At 37.3% G+C, this 21346-nt stretch overlaps 1 protein-coding gene across 1 annotated transcript; it reads left to right on the top strand.

The window, feature by feature from the left end:
- The first annotated feature begins 10273 nt into the window (after positions 1-10273).
- On the top strand, positions 10274-13624 carry LOC126623926 (uncharacterized). The gene is made up of 3 exons (XM_050292902.1): positions 10274-11012; positions 11878-12225; positions 12328-13624. The coding sequence occupies exons 1-3, from the start codon at positions 10554-10556 to the stop codon at positions 12952-12954; spliced, it is 1434 nt and encodes a 477-aa protein (XP_050148859.1). The 5' UTR covers positions 10274-10553; the 3' UTR covers positions 12955-13624.
- The last annotated feature ends 7722 nt before the right edge of the window (positions 13625-21346 follow it).

Consider the following 21346-nt stretch of genomic DNA (forward strand, 5'->3'; position numbering starts at 1 on the left):
ATAATAATTTTATGGCGGTTAAATCCGCTAGGAACAATCTGCCATGAATTTATGTCGGATATAACCGACAGAAATTAACTTTTATCCAACATTAAATAAATTATGTGTCGGATATCTTTTATCTGTCATAATGGTTTATTAACCGCCACCATCGTCCGCCACCTAAAACTAATATTGTAGTAGTGACAATACTTAGCCTTCTCTAACAACCTTAACAAACTAACTCTATAATTCATTGACAAATGACACAATCTACAACCATCCAATATAAATATAACACGTGTAAAATAAAGACATTTATGTTCGATTGACTACTAAAGCTATTGATCTACATATTGTCATGATGATTCAACTGTTTATTGATCCACATATTCTCATAGATTGAAAGTTTAAAAGTCCTTAAGTTTAAATTTGAAATTACTCCATATGCTATGTTTTTCAAACTTGGTGATCACCTACCAACCCCCATCATCAAAAATTGACCGCAACGACTTGACAAAAGAAATGTCTCCAAATTGGATTTCCTCTAGTTCTCAGGAGACATGCAAGACCTAACCAAGCAAAGTGTATTTCTTGGGTAGGGCCCAGAACTTGTGCATGGCATTTACCTGTATGCATGAAACTGAAATCTGTATGGCTTTGGGGAGAGATATCTTCACTGCAGCCAAAACCCTCAAAAGCCGACGGAAAGCGATTTGCAACATTTTCCTTGTTCTACTTTTCACTTTGGGTAAGTATTCTGAAAAAATTTAAATTCAAAAATAGAAGAAAAGTGAAAGGTTTGTTAGAAAAAGAAAGTTGAATTCTTGGCCTCTAGTGATGGCAATTTCCAAGCTGACCAAGCTTATCTAGATATAATTCTAAGAACAAGACTTGGCCGCTAAACAATTCAGCAGCCACTCCTACATATTTCTAATCCAGAGTAAGCATTGGGTATAAGCAGGAGTGACTACTGAATTGTTCAGCAGCCAAGTTAATTCCTAATTCTAAAGCTCGTGAAAAATCTATCTTGTTAATTTGCTTATTTGCTTAAGGTTAATATTTTTAAATTGTTGAGATGATTCAAACGAAATCGCAATTATGAATTGTTTGAAAGAAGGAAAAAAGAAGTGAAACGAATTGAAAAATCTTTCTCTTATTTTATATAATAAAAATATAGAAAACGGTTACGTAGTACGAAAAAATTATAACTTTGTCAAACTTAGTTTTATGTTATTTATCTTCACTTGTAAATGATATGTATTATGTTTGATTCTCTTCCAAGGCGAATTCAAACCAAAATATTATGTCTTACCCATTATGAAATTTAGTCGACTTTATTATAGATAATATTGAATTTATTAAAAAAATCTATTAGTTACATAGGAGTATTTATAAAGACCTAATTATGAAATAGATAGGAAAGAGACCTATTAAAAATAGGAAAAGAATTATCATAATCATTATCTTGACACGAAACGGTTCAGCAATCACGCAGCTGGTGAGACTGGATTTTCTTCTTGGTTTGTGATGGTGCCATTAAAATGCTTGCCTTGTATCTTCTTTAGGTTGGCCTCTATCCCTCTTTAACGCACCATAAACCCTAAGAATTTACCTGAACCGATTGCAAAGGCACATTTAGTGGGGTTCATCTTCATTCTGTATGCATTGAGGATGTCAAACATCTTGGTCCATTCTGCTACGTCATGGTTCTCCTTTTGCTTTTCACAAGCATGTCATATATATAAATCTCCACCGTCTTCCCTATAGAGATGCAAATTTTAGATGTAAAAATCATATTTACGTATCATTTTATATTGTTTAGAGAAGTAAATATGAGTTCTACTCGAATAAGAGAAATGTAAAATGCCCATTCATTATGAGACATTTTGCATCTCCACTCCCATTGAAGATACACTCACTCAACTATAAAAAAAAGTTATAAATCACAAATTGATATACTATGTGTTGAAAAATAAGACAAGTAAATGAATATATCAAGAAAAAATTAGTTGAACCCATACAACCACTTTCTACTCAATTTATTCTCTACACCCCTATTATTTAACTTAAAGAATTAATACATCTTTAAACCTAAATTTTCTACCTAAACAACCCACACAAACCCAATTTAAAAATGTAAATTTATCTTTACACTCATTTAGAAAATAAAATTCCAAATTGAATATTTCGGTGAAGTTTCTACTTGTTTATGGGAATGAAAGCTTTTCTGGAGTTCAACTTATGGGGAAAGTTGAATAAGTGGGTGAAGTTTCTACTTGTTTATGAATCTTCCATATACCTAGCAACTCAATCTCTTGTTTTCTTCATATCCATGTCCCCACGGTTTTATTTGCATATGCATAAAGTGCCTGCTTTCATATACCTATACTTGAAACACAAAATAAAATACTAATAACTTTTCTTTTTTAGTTTCCCCTTTAGATTGTACAACTTGAACTTGACGAACTATCATAGTTGGGAAGGATTGGGCAGCGAGTACAGTCGATGAAGTAGATCCGGCCCAGGGTCACCTTGCACTTGCAAGACGGATCGATCGAAGGGGAAACGTCAAGTTAAGATTTCAGCAGAGATGAAGACCACAAGACATCGATTCTGAGGATTCGAGACACAGTCCAATAAGAGCAAGTCCACCCCTAAGGACTTTGTGTCAGCACCCAGCCCATTTATCTACTCCAGTGAACAGTAATAGACTCCAATGAACAGTAATAGGCTAAAGCATCTCAACCCCTAAAAAATGTGATGGCACCTAGTGAAAAAATGCGTTGGAACAAACGATCTCCACCCCTACAAAATGCGCTGGCACCCAGCCCATTTAAAATATTTTAAAATTATTTCTAAAAGAATAAAAAAAATAGTTTTAATTTCGGATAGGATTTTTAACCAATCTCGTCATGCCACATGTCATTATCCAAACGTACTATTTTGTGAATAGATTTCCACTAAGATTTTCAACCAATCCCGACATGCCATGTGTCACTTCCGTTTTACAAAAATTATCCAAGATTTCAATAAGATTTTTAACCAATCACGTCATGCCATGTGTCATTATTCGAACATACTATTTTGTGGATAGATTTCCAATAAGATTTTTGACCAATCCCGACGCACCACGTGTCACTTACAGTTTACAATAATTTAGCCAAGATTTTGATAAGATTTTCAACCAATCACGTAGTGCTATATGGCATTGTCCAGAACCTCATCCTTTCTTTTTTTGTCCATATAAACCCTACATCCCTACATCTATCCTCACACCAAGCTCAATCCTTTCTTTTAGCTCAGAATCCTTGTTCATCGTTTTCAAATCTTGAGTTCTTATTACAATGTCTTCTTCAAGGAGAGTGTATAAACAGTTGTAGGAGCAACAAAAAAGGTTGTTGGCACAACAGGAAGAATTGGCCAATCTCGAGGAAGGTGGAGGTGGAGATAAGGCTTTCTTCATAGAGGAGGATGAGGATGATCACCATATAAGGCAGAGGGCCTCACATTCCCGCTGTGTCATGCAAGCCGTGGGTCAGATAGATTAACCCTGACGTGCTACAAACCTCGATAGAAAAAGGGAAAGACGAGGTAAAGATCTCTTGGAAGATTATTTTATTCCCAACAACATATTCCCTGATCATGTTTTTAGACGTCGTTTTAGAATGCAACGAAGTTTGTTCGACAAAATCATGAGTGCTTTTTGCAACCATGATCCATACTTTGTGCAAAAAGATGATGCTTTTCATGTTCTAGGTCTTCTTCCCGAGCAAAAATTTACGGCTGCCTTGCGAATGCTTGCATATGAAGCATCTGCAGATAAAGTGGATGAGATCGCGAAGAGGGGAAGAACAACTGTTCTATAGTCCCTGATGCAGTTTTGCTCTGCAATTGAAGCCCTCTACATCAATTAGTACCTCCGGGCACCCGCACCAAGGGACATGCGAAGGCTTTTGAGGAAGGGTGAGATGTGAGGCTTCCCTGGCATGATTGGAAGCATCGACTGCATGTACTGGACTTGGAAAAACTGTCCAAGTGCGTGGCAAAGAGCTTATGACGACAGAAAATGAGCCAAAAACATCATTTTGGAAGCGGTGGCTTCATTTGATACATGGATTTGGCAGGCTTTTTTAGGTGTTCCAGGAGCTCAGAATGACCTAAATGTCCTTGCCCAATCCCCAATGTTCGACGAACTGCTGCAAGGAAAATCACCGAGATGCACATATTGGGTTAATGGTACCCAATACAAGGGATCATACTACCTTGCAGATGGCATTTACCCAAGGTGGTCAACGTTTGTCAAAACAGTGCCACATCCATAGACTGAAAAGGAAAAACACTTCACAAAATGTCAAGAAGGGTGTAGGAAGGATGTCGAGCATTGTTTTGGTATCCTACAAGCTCGTTGGGCGATTGTCAGGGCTGCAGCTAGAATGTTTGATGTTGAGGCTCTTCGATTGTTGAAGATGAATATGATTATGATGTCGTCAACGAATACGAGCCGAATCCGATCAACAACTCACGCACACATATCTACTGTGCTCATGACAATATCGAAGACCCCGTACGACACGACCCGTTAGAATGGGATGGACGTTACAATGAATTGATCGTTCAACGGTACACAAACTTGCAAGAGCAATACTGGCACGTAACCCACCAGAATGACTTGATTGAGCACCAGTGGGGATTGCAAGAAGGTCAAGATAATTAAAATGAGGCTTGTGGTTGAAGAATAAAGTGTATTTTTCTTTAAGTTTATGTAATTCAATGTAGTGTGTTTTGTTTTTAAGTTTATTTGGTGAGTTTATGTAATCTTATTTCATGTGTTTAAATAAAGTACAAAAATAAATAAATAATTACATTAAATTGCATAATATGACACACCCTGACCGAGATCAAGGCATGTTGGTCGTCACGTGGGAGTGACGTAGCCATGTGCACAGTGCGGAAGCAATAAAGATAAGAATTATACGAATAATTAAAAACCGAATTACTAGAGTGCACTACTAAACAGGAAGTGATAGGAGTTAGTTACAACAGTAAACACTCCTAAGCAGAGCATATCAAGTCTAGGTGCAGTCCAGTATGACAAGTATTAATTATACAGTACCAGGAATGTCCTACTATTATTTAGATAGGTCAGAACCGCCAACGTCCTCAAGCCACCAACAGCAAGCTTACTTAAAACCTGGTGGGGCGCAAAACAGAAAACGTGAGTGAGCAAAAACAAATGTTTTACAAAATCATTTTCTTTATCAACATATCTAACCCCTCGCTGTAAAACATGTATAATTTTTCCCAGAATCAGAATATAAGCATATACATAATTTATATATATATATATATGAAATCATATCAATTCGATTCATGCTTCACATAATCATATTCAAATATATGCCATGCCAATATATAACAGAGTAAGCAATTCAGGTAAGAATAAATTCATAAAAAATATGATATGTTAGCCGGAACCCCTGTGGTAGTATGTACGGCTGAATTCATAGCTCTAATGTCAATCTAGCCGAAGTCACTACAATGACCTATACGGCAATATACTGCACATAAGTCGGAACCACTAAAAAGTTATGTACGACAAGATTGGGTGTAATATAGTTATGGTCAATTTTACTCTCTCATAATAGCCGGGCGATAAATCGCTAGTCACCAACGAGTCGGAACCATAATTAAGGTATGTACAACAAGACTGTGCACTTAAGTTGGATCCAATATGAGCATATAGTGCGGGAGGTGACATAAATAAATAGGCATGTACTTCATATCTCTGGCTAAATCACAATCACCTTAGGTGCAGTTTTATGAGCTCAACATCATTCAATCACATATCACATCATCGATGATTCACATAACCAAACATAACTTACCTAAACTTACATGTGCCTCCACAGCACCACACACACACACACACACATATATATATATATATATATGCAACCATGAAATGCGTATTCAGAATATAAAAGCATTTGGCATATTATTTTAAAGCATACTTTCCTTTAAAAAATGCATTTTTGGGAAATATATCAAGTATATAAATATATACTGAAAACAAAAGCCCACTCACTGGTATGTTGACGGGTCGTAACCCCCGAGTCGCCCGTGGATACGCTCGTCCTCAGGATAAGTCTCACCTATATGTGAATTAACTATAAAAACGTTATTTTAAAGCACATAGGCAAAACTAGCTAATAACTTCTCATACAAAGCTCAAAATGGGTATATGAATATACCACAATGACCTACACAACCTCAGGATCATCCCCATATTTTTAGAAAAAATTTTGGAAGCCTCACGCGCCGACAATGGCACGGCCAGACGCGCCCCCCTCCGCGTGGCCATGTGCCAGGCACACTGACAGCGTCAGTTAACGCCATCAGGAATATTCCATTAACTTCTAATTGTTACAGTTAAATCTAACTAACGGCGTGAGAATATTCAATCATACTTGACGGAATATTCCTTCATCTCCTACCTCCAGCTCCGGCAACCATCGCTGGCGCCGAAAACTGGGCAATTTTTCAAACTATTTAATCTCGCTCATTTCTTCACTATTTTTCATGCAATTTCCACCAAAATGAAGTTTATGAGGTAGAGAATCGTGTTATACCTCTTTCACGCCTCAAGTCACGTGAAATCACGTCGGAGAAGTTCTCGAACTCTGGCGACCTCTGCAAAACTCCATTTTCAAGCTTCCCGTGACTCAAATCCTACCAACGATGCACTCCGAGCATCATGAGTACCTCCTTAAGCTCACTGTGGTCCTAAAATTCACAAAAACTCAAGGGTTTAAAAGTTGATGAATAGTACCCAAGTCAAAAGTCCATTTTTCGGGGGTTTCTGACGTCCAAAATCGTTCCAATTTATGCCAAAACAATTGAGAGGACTAGGAGATTACCTTTTGAACCTTAGAACAGCTTGAAACCTCCACGAACTAGTTTGGTGTACTCTACACCCACGGTTCCCTTTCAAACTAAGGTTTCTCGAAGGTTTCCTTGCTGAAGATGGGTACCACTCGACTCGTAAGGATCCTAGAAACACACTGGAGACCTTAGAACCTTCGATCCATGTTGTTTTGGGTTTGATTGTGTGAGTCCGTACGAGTTCAAAGAGAGAGAGAGAGTGTGTGTGTGTGAGAGAGAGAGCATGGGGAGGAAGAGAGAGGATGGAGGAGTGATGTGTGGTCCAAAACTAGCCAACAAACCAATCACAACCAAAGTTTCTTAGTTCCTAAGCGGTTCCAAAAACTTAGGAAAAACTTAATTAATCCAATTCAAAATAAATCACACACCACACATTTTAACATCCAAGGGTAAACTAGTCTTTTCACATTAACGATAAATGTTTCTCGGGACGGGCTGTGACATAATAAATTAAATAAAAATAAATAAGAAATAACATAAGAAATTAAATAAAGTTCAAAAGAAAAAAAAAGAAAAAACATAGAAAAAACATAAGAAATTAAATAAAATTCTAAAAAAAATAAGAAATTACATAAAAATTATACAAAGTCTCTTGGAGCTAGGATATGGGGTGCTAGGATCTTAGTTGCTATGATTTGTGTTACTAGAACCCCCTTGACTTGTTTCCGCATCTCTTGCACGCCTCCTTTGCACGACATCTCTTTTTGCCGATGTCCAAAAATATTTTGAATTCGGAGATAGTCCTACTAGAGACTTACTCATAGTGTCACGATCTGCTTGAGTCATCCTTTCTTCTCTAAGCATTTCATTTTCTCGATGAAGTGCTTGTCTAACCAACTCGTTCTCTCGATTAACTATTTATCTTTGTCTCTCAACCGCCACATCACGAGCCTCGGTAGCTACTATTAGTGCTCCCATTGTAGCAGTTTTTTCCTCATCTCTAGCCTTTTCCCGTGCTATGGTCAGTTCACCTTGGCGAGCAAGTTCCTCCATATATTTAGTGTAGTCATTTTTGGAACAACTACCTTTTTTCTTTGATGCCTTTTTACCTTGTGGCCTGAGGGACTGATGAGTCGGTTGGGTCTCAGGCACTTGTTCATGCGTCCTTTCCGTGTCTTGAAATGTGTCGGCTTCTTGTTCGGCCGTGTTTGATTCTGGCGAACTATGTAGACTCATGCCGTGCATGACAACTTCTGAATCGGTTGCCACAATTTTGTATTTAGGGCAATCTTTGACAATTTTCCAACATTCCCATTTGTTGAATGATTTGCTCTGGTTCTTTGAATTGTAGAATGCTTGAGCTTGTAGTGTCTATAAAAATGTGGGATAAGATAGTGTTAAAAAATGCGGGTGTAACACAAATAAATAAATTAAAATATTGATGCAGGTGGAATGCATATAAATTACATAAAAATGACATAAGAAATTAAATAAAAATTACATAAGAAATTAAATAAATTAAAATTTTGATGCGGGTGGAATGCATATAAACATTACATAAGAAATAACATAAAAATTACATACAAAATTAAATAAATAAAAATATTGTCACATGATCCGCTAAACTTGTCCCACTACGCAGGTTACCGAAAGCATGAGAGATAGCGTTTTTCCAACAAGTAAAGGATGCGTTGAGTTTTTTCCAACGACCTTGAAGACCTTGACTAGTTCTGGCGTCTTTTCCATGTACATCGCAATACGTTTTCGTAATTTTACTCCACATTTCTCGCTTATCCATCTCATTACCCGTGTAGAAAATATTGAAATGTAGATAGTATAGAAAATGTAGAAAATATTGAAATGTGGTGTAAGGTAGAAGATGAGGATTAGGTATTTATAGAAAAAAAATAACTTTTTTAAAATTTTACTGTATTTTTTTATAATTTTTAATTAATTTTAATGTAGTTAATTAATCTGGACTGTTAGATTTAAAAAATATTCAAATCCAAGAGCCAAAGATCTGCCACATGGCCAACGGTCATAAATCTGACCATTGGGCCCTTTCTTTTTTTTGGGGGGGGGGGGGGGAACGTGAACCGTTGATCTGTGATCGGACGGTCCAATTTAAAAGTAAAAAAAAAATTTACATTTGGAAATCCAACGGTCTAGAAAAACTAGCTGTTGGAAATCCAACGACTCTGAGCATGCCATGTTGCTGACTGCATCTGAAGCACAAGTGGGCTGACAGCGCCTACCCCCTTGTCCCCTACTCGCGGCCACGCATGAGTGCCATGCATGCGCCAGCCAAATAGGCCGGCTCTTGGGTCTGTCAAAAATGGGCTAGGTGCCAAGCAACCTTGTAGGCTGGAGTAAATGGACTGACCCTTAGCTTGATATTTGGCCTGGGTGCTGGGCAATGTTGGCTCCGGTGGACTTGCTCTAAAGAGATGGAATTCTCCCACATTTTGATTTGTATTTTATTTGTAAAAGTATTTCACATTTATGATGAAATTTATGAAAATTTAATTTCTTTTTGCATTGTTATTCTGTACATTTGTTATTTTGTACAAAGGTTGTTGAAAGGCTTACAATTTACCGTGTGATGTTGCCCAAGATTTACCACCGGAGTGTCGTAAAGGGTCTCTGTTAAGTTGGTGGCAGTGTAAAACTACCTCAGATGCTGCACCAGGAAGCGATCTGCAGACAAGGCCCTCAGGCTTGATTAGTATAGAAGAATGGCCTTGAATATCATCTGCATTTTTTGTATCTCTTAATCTTGTGTATAGTATAAATAAGCTTAATACTTATAAGCACCCTCGCTATGTTCCCATCTGCTAGGAAACCCCTTTCATATCGTCATAAGATTAGACATCCTAAAAGTTTGTTTTTCTCTACGAGAGCTCTTAGAGTTTTATCCGAAATGAACATAAACATTGCATGATAATAGGATTTAATTATGGAGTGTAGATTTATTGACAAATTTTAATTTTACTGTTAATTTCATATTGTACTTGATAGTAATTATGCAACTGAATAAAAAAATAGTTCACATTTAAAGTTCAACATTAATTTAAAAAGAGAACTATATACAAGTTCAAATAAAACTTCTCATATATTAGCAGTCTAACAAAATATTTATAATAATAATACGTATTTCACAAATGGCGGCATCCATCACATAATTTTACATTTACAAATTTGCAAGATAAGAAAAGAAAATTTATTGTTGCCCTTTTATCAGTTGAGGGGGGCCAATCCGGTAGTTTACAAATTGAGAAAATGTCACAATTAATATAGGTAGAAAAGGAACTCTTTTTCCCCTAATTAAAAATTAAGAAAACATAATAAAATCACTGTGGGTCCTTCCCACAGTCCCACCAAATGTCACACTCCTGAAAACGTTTTGCTCGCGAAAGCTTCAATTGCCCACTTTTCCTTCTCTCCTCTCTCTCTCTCTATGAAATGAAATGAAGAACCAGTCTCCCTCTCGCTACTACTCTCACTCTTCTCCTTCTTCAACAACCCCCAGCACTCTCCACTCTCTCCACTCTCTCTAGCCCTCTTCGTTCTCTCTGCTCACTCCTCCCAACCCATTTCCTCTGATTCCACAAAAACCCACCCGCCGCTCGACTTTCTCGTGTCGAGGAAAAACCGGGGCAGGAGGAATCACGACTTTCAGAAACCCAAAAATGGAGAAGAAACAAGGCTTCTTCTCTGCTCTCAAGGACGAGGTGGTTCGGGGTCTCAGCCCGTCGCGGTCACGGGCCAGCAGCCCGGCCCGGTCCGGGTCGCCCATGACTGGTCTGCTCCGGAGGAAGAAGCAGAACCATCACGGAAATGGGCACGGCGGCCAGCTGGTGGCCCAGCCGGACGCGTTGATTGGGAGATCCGGGAGTCTGAGGCCGGTGATGGAGGGTCCGGATCCGGACGGTGGGGAACTTGGGGATTCGAAGCGGGTCGGGTCGGGTTTGGGCCAGTGGATGCGAGGGCAACTTTCGCGGACTCCCTCCGTTAGCTCCGTCGCGCATAACAACAACAAGAGGTCTGATCTGAGGCTGCTGCTTGGAGTCATGGGCGCTCCTCTCGCTCCCCTCCACGTCAGCACCTCCGACCCTTTCCCCCATCTCAGCATCAAGGACACTCCCATCGTCAGTCTCTCTCTCTCTAGCTTTGGGCCATTTTTTTCTGAACTTTGTTTCTTCTGAGATGGCAACTGCAAAATGACAACAAAAAAAGTTTGGGGTTGCATTTGATTTTACGAAATAAAATTGATTTCATGCATTTTGATTTTGCTGCGGACTGCGGTGGTGGTGTTTTGAATTTTGATAAATTTCGCCTGCGACAAAGATTATAAGAGTTGGGTTTTGGGTTTTGGATTTACTTTACAAAAATGGTTGGATTCCTTTTGCCTTTTTCTCCCAAAAAAAATTATTTGGTTCGTTCTTTGCAATGGGTATGATTTGCTTCTTACGGTATAGATTTCCACTGATTATTTTATTTCTCCATGTTTTGCGTATATTTGAAGAACATGATTGGATGGTTACGATTTGCATCCAGAGCCCTTATTTGTTTAATCTTTTTTTAAAATTGGGTTTTCTCCAAATTCTCAACTGTGATGTAGACGTTGGTGATTGTTTTTTTAGTTACTTTCTTCAATCTCGGTCCCTTGCTGTTTGGCAAGCGAGAAAGTTAAGTGAGAAAATCCGAGCCAAAGGAATTTTAAGCAGCCGTTACATGTTGCTGAAAGTTTGAGCTCGGCAGTCCGATGGGATGAACTGTCTGGTTGAAGTATTTTCTCATTTTCCAGATACTGACAAAATTTGTGTTTTGAATCGTACCTTTGTTTTGACATTTTCTCACTATCCTCAACAGATCATGGCAGCTAGTAATTTTATTGTAGAAGATTTTTCTTTAGATTGCACTTCAGATTCAGATTTGTTTGCGAAAAATTACGCTAAATTTGATTTGAGATTGTAGATGTTGGGTTGGTTTTTATGTGTGATATCTTTGCAGGAAACTTCCTCTGCCCAGTATATACTGCAGCAGTACACAGCGGCTTCTGGTGGACAGAAACTGCAGAACTCGATCAAAAATGCTTATGCGATGGGAAAGGTTAGGATGGTAGCTTCTGAGTTTGAAACGGCTACTAAGGTGATGAAGACCAGAAATGCTTCTAGATGTGCCGAGTCGGGTGGGTTTGTTCTCTGGCAGATGAATCCGGACATGTGGTACGTGGAGCTTGCGGTGGGGGGAAGCAAGGTTCATGCTGGCTGTAATGGGAAGCTTGTCTGGAGGCACACGCCGTGGCTTGGTGCTCATACTGCGAAGGGACCTGTGAGACCCTTGCGTCGGGCACTTCAGGTGAAGTTTTGTGTGCTTATTGGTGCTTCTTTCTGTTGTCCATAAAATTAGTCATCCAGGTTGCTCATAATTGTTTTTGGATTCTTTTTTTTTATTTTTCAGGGTCTAGATCCAAGATCTACGGCTAGTATGTTTACCAATGCAAGATGTATAGGAGAGAGGAGGATCAATGGTGAGGATTGCTTCATCCTCAAGCTTTGTGCTGATCCTCAGACTCTGAAGGCCAGGAGTGAAGGCCCTGCAGAGATCATAAGGCATGTGTTGTTTGGTTACTTCAGCCAGAAAACAGGGCTTCTTGTTCATATAGAGGATTCGCATCTGACTCGCATCCAATCCAATGGTGGTGATGCCGTTTACTGGGAAACCACAATCAATTCATTCCTGGATGATTACAGGCCTGTTGAAGGAATCATGATTGCACATTCAGGGCGTTCCGTGGTAACCCTTTTCAGGTTCGGTGAAATGGCAATGAGCCATACCAAAACAAAGATGGAAGAAGCTTGGACCATCGAGGAGGTTGCATTTAATGTTCCAGGCTTGTCAATGGATTGCTTCATCCCCCCAGCTGACTTGAGATCGGGGACAATCAGTGAAGCGTGCGAGCTTCCTCATGATGAAAGGGGAAGGGGTGGTGGGATTGCAGTAGCAGCACATCGGGCCAAAGTTGCTGCGCTGGAGAAAGAGCATAATGCAAATGTTGATAGCCTGACCTGGAAGATGGAAGTCTAATAAGAAGGGGGTGCAGTTAATTAGGGCAATTGTTTATACTGGTAGCGAGTTTAAATCAGCTAACACCTTAGAAGTTTACAAAGTAGGAGTTGCTTCACGTTTTTGGACCTTGGTTTAATGCCTCTTAATCTGTAAATAGAGCATAATTATTCAGAGGGTTCACTTGGGCCTGAATGAATCTTTATACTCTCAGTGCAGAATCCAACAAAGGTGTTGGAGCTCGATTTTTCCGGGTGGGGATAGAGCAAAAAGGAGGTTAAGTTTTAGTTTACCTTCGGTGCATGAGGGAGGGTGGCGAAGCTTGGGTACAGCAGAACCATTAACCTGGGATAATTCCACTAATTATCTTTCGTCAAATCCAGGAGCGGCGATATAAGGAGATTGCCCGTTTCTGGCATGGAGTTCGAAGCTTAATCCCGTTAGTTCGATAGTGTTTACTGTTTTTGGGTGTGTTGATCTTTGTGGTTGTGTGATGGATGCAGAAGTTGTTCCTAAGGTAAAAGGAAAACAGATGTTTTTCAGGGGGTATGAATTGAATTTTCATTTCTTTATCATTAACTGGTGTAACCAAGATATGGGTCTCTAGTTGTATTTTCTGGCACTTTGTCAGTGCCCATCAAGTATTTAATGTTCATGAATATATAGGAATCACCATCCTTCCTTTTCTTTCTCCAGTTTCTACATAAATTCTGCAATTTAAAAGCTTTGGAATTTGTTGTTTTATGGCTATATTCCTTCCAACTTCTTTTTGGTATTCTCTGTAGCAGCGAGGTCATTTGGCAAAAATACTAATGGGTACGAGGAGATAAACACACGCATGCACAGAACGAGATTTTTTCGATTTTCTTATTACATGAAACAGACAGACACATAAATGTATATAATCGACGATGATGATGATGCGATATTATCTCCATGGATGGCTTCATCTATTGATTTCAATGGTGCTTGACAGCATCTAGGGTTTTTGTTGGGGGTTCTTCCCCCTGCGGCCCTGCCCCCAAGTGATGAAGATTGAACAAGGCTCCAACTGGTGTGGGGGTCTCTGCAACTTTAATGGGGAATATGAGTTTTTAAACCATGCATTGACCGTCGGTCTGATCCAAGCCCACCAAATTAAACAAACACTGAGACTGAGAGTTAGGAAGGCAGTTGGGTTTGCATCGTTTGCTGCAATGCTTGCTAGAATGTGATTACAGCAAGGCACTCTCACTGGGGTGAAGCAAAGTCCTTAACCCCCCCCCATGTGATAACCTCCTCACTTTCCCTTTCTGTATTAATTTTCCCTTTGCAGGCACTGTCTTTTTTTCTTTTTTTTTTTTTTGGTTTAAAGAGATTGTCTTTCTGGTTTAATTTTGGAAAATGATTTTCGCCCCTTTTTCTCTTTCAAAGTAATTTTGTTTCTGGATTTTCATTTGATTGAAAGGCCAAAAATATTTATTTTTCTTCTATGATACGTATTATTGAGTGATTCAAAAAAATCAACAATTAAGATTTTGCAATAAAAATTTAATGGATTTTGCAACTTTTTTTTTATTTTTAATAAACGATATTATCTACAGTAAGGAAGTGGGTTAAGCCTCACAATGGCCTAGCAATAATGTGATTCAAATTCGCATTTGGTGAAAACCGAACCTAAGACATTTTCACTTATAAGTGAAGAAAAAAATCACTAGACCGTAGTACTTAGAACTGAGAAATATGCATGAAAAAAATGGGAATTGGATCCTCTCCTGAACAACTCATCCGGACCGTTGAAATTTGATCCAACGGCTCCAAACAGGGGCCCTTCTAAAAGTTATAATAATTGCAGTCATTGGATCAAGTTTGAACGGTCAGGATGGGCTGCTCATGAGGATCTCCATCCTGAGTGCAGGAAAGAATCTAGTTCCAAAAAAAATGGGTGTGATCACTTCCTTCAATTGCTTGCTTGATAGCAAAGTTGCCCCACTTGAGGTTGAAGGATCCACCGCATCATGATGTTTCTTAATGGTCAAAGTGTGGCAATTGATGAGACGAGAGAAATGAGTCTTTTTGTTTTTGTTTTGTTATGTTTGGTTCGTTGGCATAGCGGAGGAGGAGTAGCCTTTTATAGGATAGGCTCCACACATTATAAAAATACATATGACATGCATCAACGTCAATATGCCTATTTACCCGGTTGGTTTTTACCTTTGTTCTATGTCTAGAACAAGTAGCAACTTTTGAGTGTTGCACTTATTCATATGATTGAGTTAGTAGAGAGGTGGAGAAAGATATGACAGGTTAAAGACTAATAACGTCAGGTTATCAATTTAATGAATGATTAAATAGTAAAACTGGTAGACGTCATAAAAATTTTCAAAACTTTATAGTGCAATATGAGAAAATTAAAAGCTCGTGACTCATTTTGAAAATCGTTCAAAACTTAAAAAGTGTAAAATGTAGGTAACCCTAAAACGTTTCATTGAAATTATACATGTATTTCATGCACCCTATAAAAGTGTGTTTCTTTGTATGCGTAGTTGAAAAACCTGAATATTTTCTTTTGTTATAATTGAATGAATAAAAAATCTGACTAATCGAATCTTGACTTATTTTCTCATTCACTCTCACCACCTGGACTAATCCCAAACGTAAAACTCACAACATTTTTTTTTTTGAACAAATGATAGTATTTACACTAAGAGGGGAGGGGGTGGACTTAGCCTCACAATTGGTTAGCAATAATATGGTTAAAATTCGTTTTTAGCGAGAATCGAACCTAAGACCTCTTAATTACAATTAAAGAAAAATATCAATAAACTGTAATACTAAGTGGCAACTCACAACATATTTGAATCACAAGGACACGTGTGGTTTTGTAATAGCTTTTTTAACTAGAGGTGTGTATTACAAACCACAAAATAAAACCAACATATGGGACAAGTACCTTGAGCCTTGAGTTCACTCCTTTTTGGCAATTGGAATTCCCTCTATTTTAGCAGCTTATGATTCATCTCATCTATTTGGTCATCATCCCAATTTGGACTCATATCCAAATTTACTTACCAAAAAATATTGGTGCATTCCAATTCTACCCTAGTTTTTTTTTTTTTTTTTTGGGAGAACTGGAATTCTATTACCAAGACAAAAACCAAAATTACAACGAGAGCCCACTAAGAGGCAAACAACTAGCAAAACGTCTAAACAACAACAACCAGTGTAAGGGGATACAAGCAAGAAGGACGCTACAACAATTGCGACCGCGTTTAGTACCAAATAATATTCTTGATTTTTATTTATTTGTTTACATTTGGTGTAAACCAGGAATTCTTTTGAAGCTTTGTATATTGATCAATTGAAACTGTTTATTAGGAAGCTAATAGCAATACAAATTCTACCAATATTTTGTGTGACGTATACTTTCTTGCATTTGAATTAATTTCTAATTGAGTTACTATAATTTAAGGGATAATTGTAGCAGTACCATCAATAATCTCCAATAGGTAGCTGGCACCAAACATTTAGCCATCCTATTAATTGTCCCTTTCCTTCTCTTATGTTTGAAATGCAGATTTACTTTGAAAAACTTGCTCTATTATTTATGGGTCACAATTAAGCTATGTGCTTAATTAACTAATTGATTGGGACCATCCGACTAAGTTAGTTGTGGCTCTATGGTTATCCAAATTAAGATACCAACAAACCAGAGATGTTATGGTTTTTCATCAAATTCAATGTTTTCCCCTTATTTATATACATATTTCTTTTTGGGTTCGAATCCACGAAGGTCTATGATGTAACGAAATTTACGATAGATAAGTCGAAAATTCAAGAGTATCCAGAATCCACAAAAATTGTAAAGAAAATCTTTAAACTTTGATTGATAATATGAACAAAGATGATGAATACAATTGTATAAATTGGCTTAAAACAAATATCAAAACTTCCTAAAACCTCTAAAACCCGTGTGCAAAGTTTCCACGTCTCTCAACCAAATTCCGAGGTATTTTCGTTGTATGTAAATTTCTAAGTGTTATTTTCATACTCTTAGGTAATGTCATAGTATCTAAAACTGACACGCCAAATCAAAAGTACATTAACTCAAACAATTTTAAAAAGTTCAAAACAGAAACTTTGGGGATACTAACAATAACTAATAACTTTTAATTCGTGAAATGCCAATTATCTAATTATTTTTCTTGATTAAACGTCTCTTAAAATAACTCAATCTTTCGGCCTACATCAGTCTAAGACTTCAAGAGGTAAACGAGGATATATAACAGGAGAGTCTTCTTGACTCATGCAAATCATAATCCAATACATACGCAAAAATGACTCACTAAAATTTCAAAACAAAAAAAATTGTACATATCAAACTTTAATTTATTTGTAAAAATGAATCATACCCTATAAGAAGTGTAGTATTTTCTTACATAAAATATTCTTCAACACCACGAACTCACACCATCTGGTTCATTGTTCAAGCTTAGGGTTTAATGCTTATTATATTGAGGGTGGTGTTAAATTAAACGAAAATTAATGAAAATAACTTGAAAACTTTGAGTTTTAAACAAAATGACAAAAAGTTGTTGTAAGTGAATAGTATCAGGAGTGACTTTTTAAAGTAAAAATGTTATTTTTCGTTAAAATGAACAGTACCGGAACTGTTTCATTAAAACTCCCTTAAATTAATTCACAAGGGGGAGATCCACTAGTTTGTGAGTCAAAACATTTTATGGCTGGTCTAAGCTGTCTGGGGACTGGGAAGTAGGGTTCTACTGAGTTTGGTAAAACTTAGGATTATATAACTTTGTTCCTTAGAATTAAATATTTGTCTCCAAATATTTTTATAATAGGGAACGGAATCTAATCAATTTAAAAAAAAAAAAAAACAAATGTGTTAATGGGTTAAATTGTTAGATCATCTCCAACCAAGAGTTATAGGCTAAATTTAGTCATAAAATTGACAAAATTAGTCTTCAACCAAAGCGCTAAAAGAAATCGGGCTAAAAGAATCAACTTAAGCTTGGTACCAAGGCAAGCAACGTATAGCTCCAGTATGGACTATGTTTGGCTAAAAAAAATAATAAAACATGAGAGGGAATAAAATATAGCTCTGCATGGTTGGAGATGAAAATTTTAACTTTAATAAAATTTTAAAATATTAATTTTTTTAACGGGCTGAAACATATCCAAGGCTACATTTAGCTCTCCATCATTGGATATGGCCTTAGTTAAGAGGAAAGAAAATCGGTGACAATCAAACCTGCATCGGAATGTATAAGTATGATTGTTTTCCGCTAAGTGTTATATGCCTAATCATTTTTTAATACAAGCTTATATGTTTCCTTCTCCTTTCCTAGGATGTCACTAATACTGTTTAATTACTAAATTTGACTTGAAAAATGGGATTTTCAAACTCCAATTTGCTAAACTACCATTCTCAAGAAAGCACATTCAACACTGAATATTATATCAAGGAAATGGAATTTCGATTCCCGTTCCAACAACCACGTGCTGAGAAAGGCTGTAAAACAAGCAATGAAATTAGTGCGTAAAACAGGCAAATTTGACTTCCAAGCCACTTGGATTATCTCCTTATGGAGTTAGGGTTTATTAATTTCGGACTTTTAAGATGATAGCACCGGTCATAAACTTTGTTTTTATTATAAACGATCTAAATTAAGGAAGAAAGGGGGTTTGAATTTTAGATGTAATGCATTGAAAATGAATGTCCAATTCATTGAGACAATCTACCACTTATTTAAACAACAAGGTGTGGTGTGATTGGCAAATTGCCACCTTCAGTTGGCAGATTCCCTAGTGCCTTTCTAGCAAGAGTTTGAAACCAGCTGAGGGCACTTTGTGGCCAAAGGCAAGCCAAACCTCGAGCGAAAATTAGTCTCATCCTTTGGGTGTGGGGACAATTCGTGGTCATTACCAAAAAAAAATCTACCACTTATTTAAAACATAATAATTAAATTCTTTGATCTGATTACTTGAGACGTGCATAAAATATGACATAAACTTCGACCTCCAATATAAGGGTTTTCAAGATCCTCAACCTGTCAAAAGAGTGAGAATTTCGTGAGTTCCTCAATACATTAGGAGAAGCCATCTACCAAATAAATCTTAGAGATAACGAGAATTGACTTGTAGGCAAATGTGGCTCATAATTTATCGAATAGAGCACTTTACATCCATATTTGAATATTTGAGATACACTAGTTGGTAAAAAAAAAAATTGTACCTGTCTTTTTGCACTCCTAGTTCAAATCTTTTTTACTGTGAATTAGAGTGAAGCATAGTATCGCATTGTGAAATATTTCCATACTTGAAAGAGGAATAAAATGCTATAGGGAAGCTAAAAAAGACATGCACCTTGATCATTTCTCAATAACTTAAAATATGAAACTACTGTCACGTAGACTATCTATAATTCCCGAAGTTTTGGTATATATCATCAGCTAATCTTGGACGCTCAAGTGTACAACTACCAAATTCACAAGTGCCAATTTAGCAAAATATAAGGGCAAAAAAAAAGGTTAAAACAGGAACTTTGATGAACAACAATAACAACAGAGCCTTATCCTACTAAGTAGGGTCAGCTATATGAATAGTAATCCAAGTAGTCCAAGTCTTTAATTAGAGTCTATTTTCAAGTCTTCCTAGGTCTTCTCCTATCGCTTTGGCCTAAGCTTCTGTCTCGTAATCTCATCTTCTAACCACAGCGTCTGTAAGCATGGGCGAAGCTACAGAGGAGCAAGGAGGGGCCCCTCCTTTCGTCGGAAAAGAAGCCCAGAAGCGGGTAGCCGCCCCTCTAATTAGTCGGAAAACCTGCAAACACCCGCTGGTTCCTCTGCTGCTGTACATCATCCGTTGTGCGTAGGCCTTCATTTTTATTTTTAAATCCCAAGTACTATTTGCCTATAGCGAAGAAATAAGACGAAATAAGGGCATTTCTGGTGCGAGCCGGAGCTGCATTGCAGAAGTGGCGGTTCAAATGATTCGCGAGGAAGAAGAAGGGGGCCAGCTATTTAAGTTGAAACGCACAGTTTCATTTTTGTTGTGGCTACCAATGAAAATACAGCTGCAAGCCACTTCTAATTGTTTTCTTATTTTTTTATAATTATTTTTTATATTAACAAAAGATTTCAGAGCATTAATTTTATTAATCTAGAGTTTAGAGTTTTATAAAAAATAGTAACTCACTGTAAGAAGTGTACTTTTCTCATACTATCATATTCACTAAATTATTAAAATAAAAATTTTGATAATTTTGAATGTTATATGTTAAATAACAACCTTAATTCAATACAAGTATAATTTTTTAAGGTGTAAGACACTTATGTATATGATATATACATAATAAATTTACTCAAATATGTCTAGGTTCCCGCCTAGGCGTTAGATGATATATAAATAAATTTACTCAAATCTGTCTAGGCATTAGGCTTCAGTTCGTCGCCGGCCTAAACCTAGCGTCTTTTAGAACCTTTAACCTTAATTATGAAAGACATTAATATTGCCTACTATCTAAAAGGATTTGATTGTCTACAATTTTTTTGGGACCTTTTACGGTTTTAAATTCCGCTCCTCCTCCCGACTATTCTTGGCTTCACCACTGTCTGCAAGAGAAACATTTTATAAACAAAATAAAAAAATAAAAAAATCTTGACATATTTGCTCGGGTCTCTCACACTCTGAATGACATTGTTTTAAGGGGTGTGCTATCCACACATTCCATTTTACTTCTTACACACCCTTGATAATTTTTGTCCGTTGATCTTCTTCAATTCATCCGATCTGACGGCCGTAAATTAAAAAGGTGTGCGAAAAGTAAAATGAGGTGTGTGGATATCACAACCCTTGATTTAATATGGAATTTGAGCCTGCAGTAGAGCAGATTTTAGGGAGGTGTCCTCAATTTGGTTGACAAGTTGAGCCCTTCAACAAGATGTAATAAATGGGTACGTGCGATAAGATTTACTCAGAAAAATAAATAAATCATTATAATAAAATAAAATAAAATCTAAGGCAGTGTCGGCAAGGGAACCTTCTTCCCCTTTCTGGTTGGAGAAAATAAATGGAGTCGAATTTATGGTGGTGTGTACCAACGCAACGCACCGCAATGCAATGCCCCAATAATGTATGCAAATTAAGTGTTGATACTCTCTCTCTATCTCTCTCTCACTACTTGGAGAGACTTTGGGTCATTCTTTATTTTTGGCATCATTATCCCTACAAAGTCATTTATTGGGCAATCGTGTGCATGCATAAAGATTGCCTGCTCTACCGGGCATTGATTTGAGGTGACCTTGGAATAATTTGGGTGATGGGAGGAAGGATAGATAGATTCCCAAATTTTATTCCCCTTTAAAATTAGAAAGAAAAGAAACACTTATAATATTAGTTACGGGATCATAAT

The sequence above is a fragment of the Malus sylvestris genome, chromosome 5 (genome assembly GCF_916048215.2).
Source record: "Malus sylvestris chromosome 5, drMalSylv7.2, whole genome shotgun sequence".
Taxonomy (NCBI): Eukaryota; Viridiplantae; Streptophyta; class Magnoliopsida; order Rosales; family Rosaceae; genus Malus; species Malus sylvestris.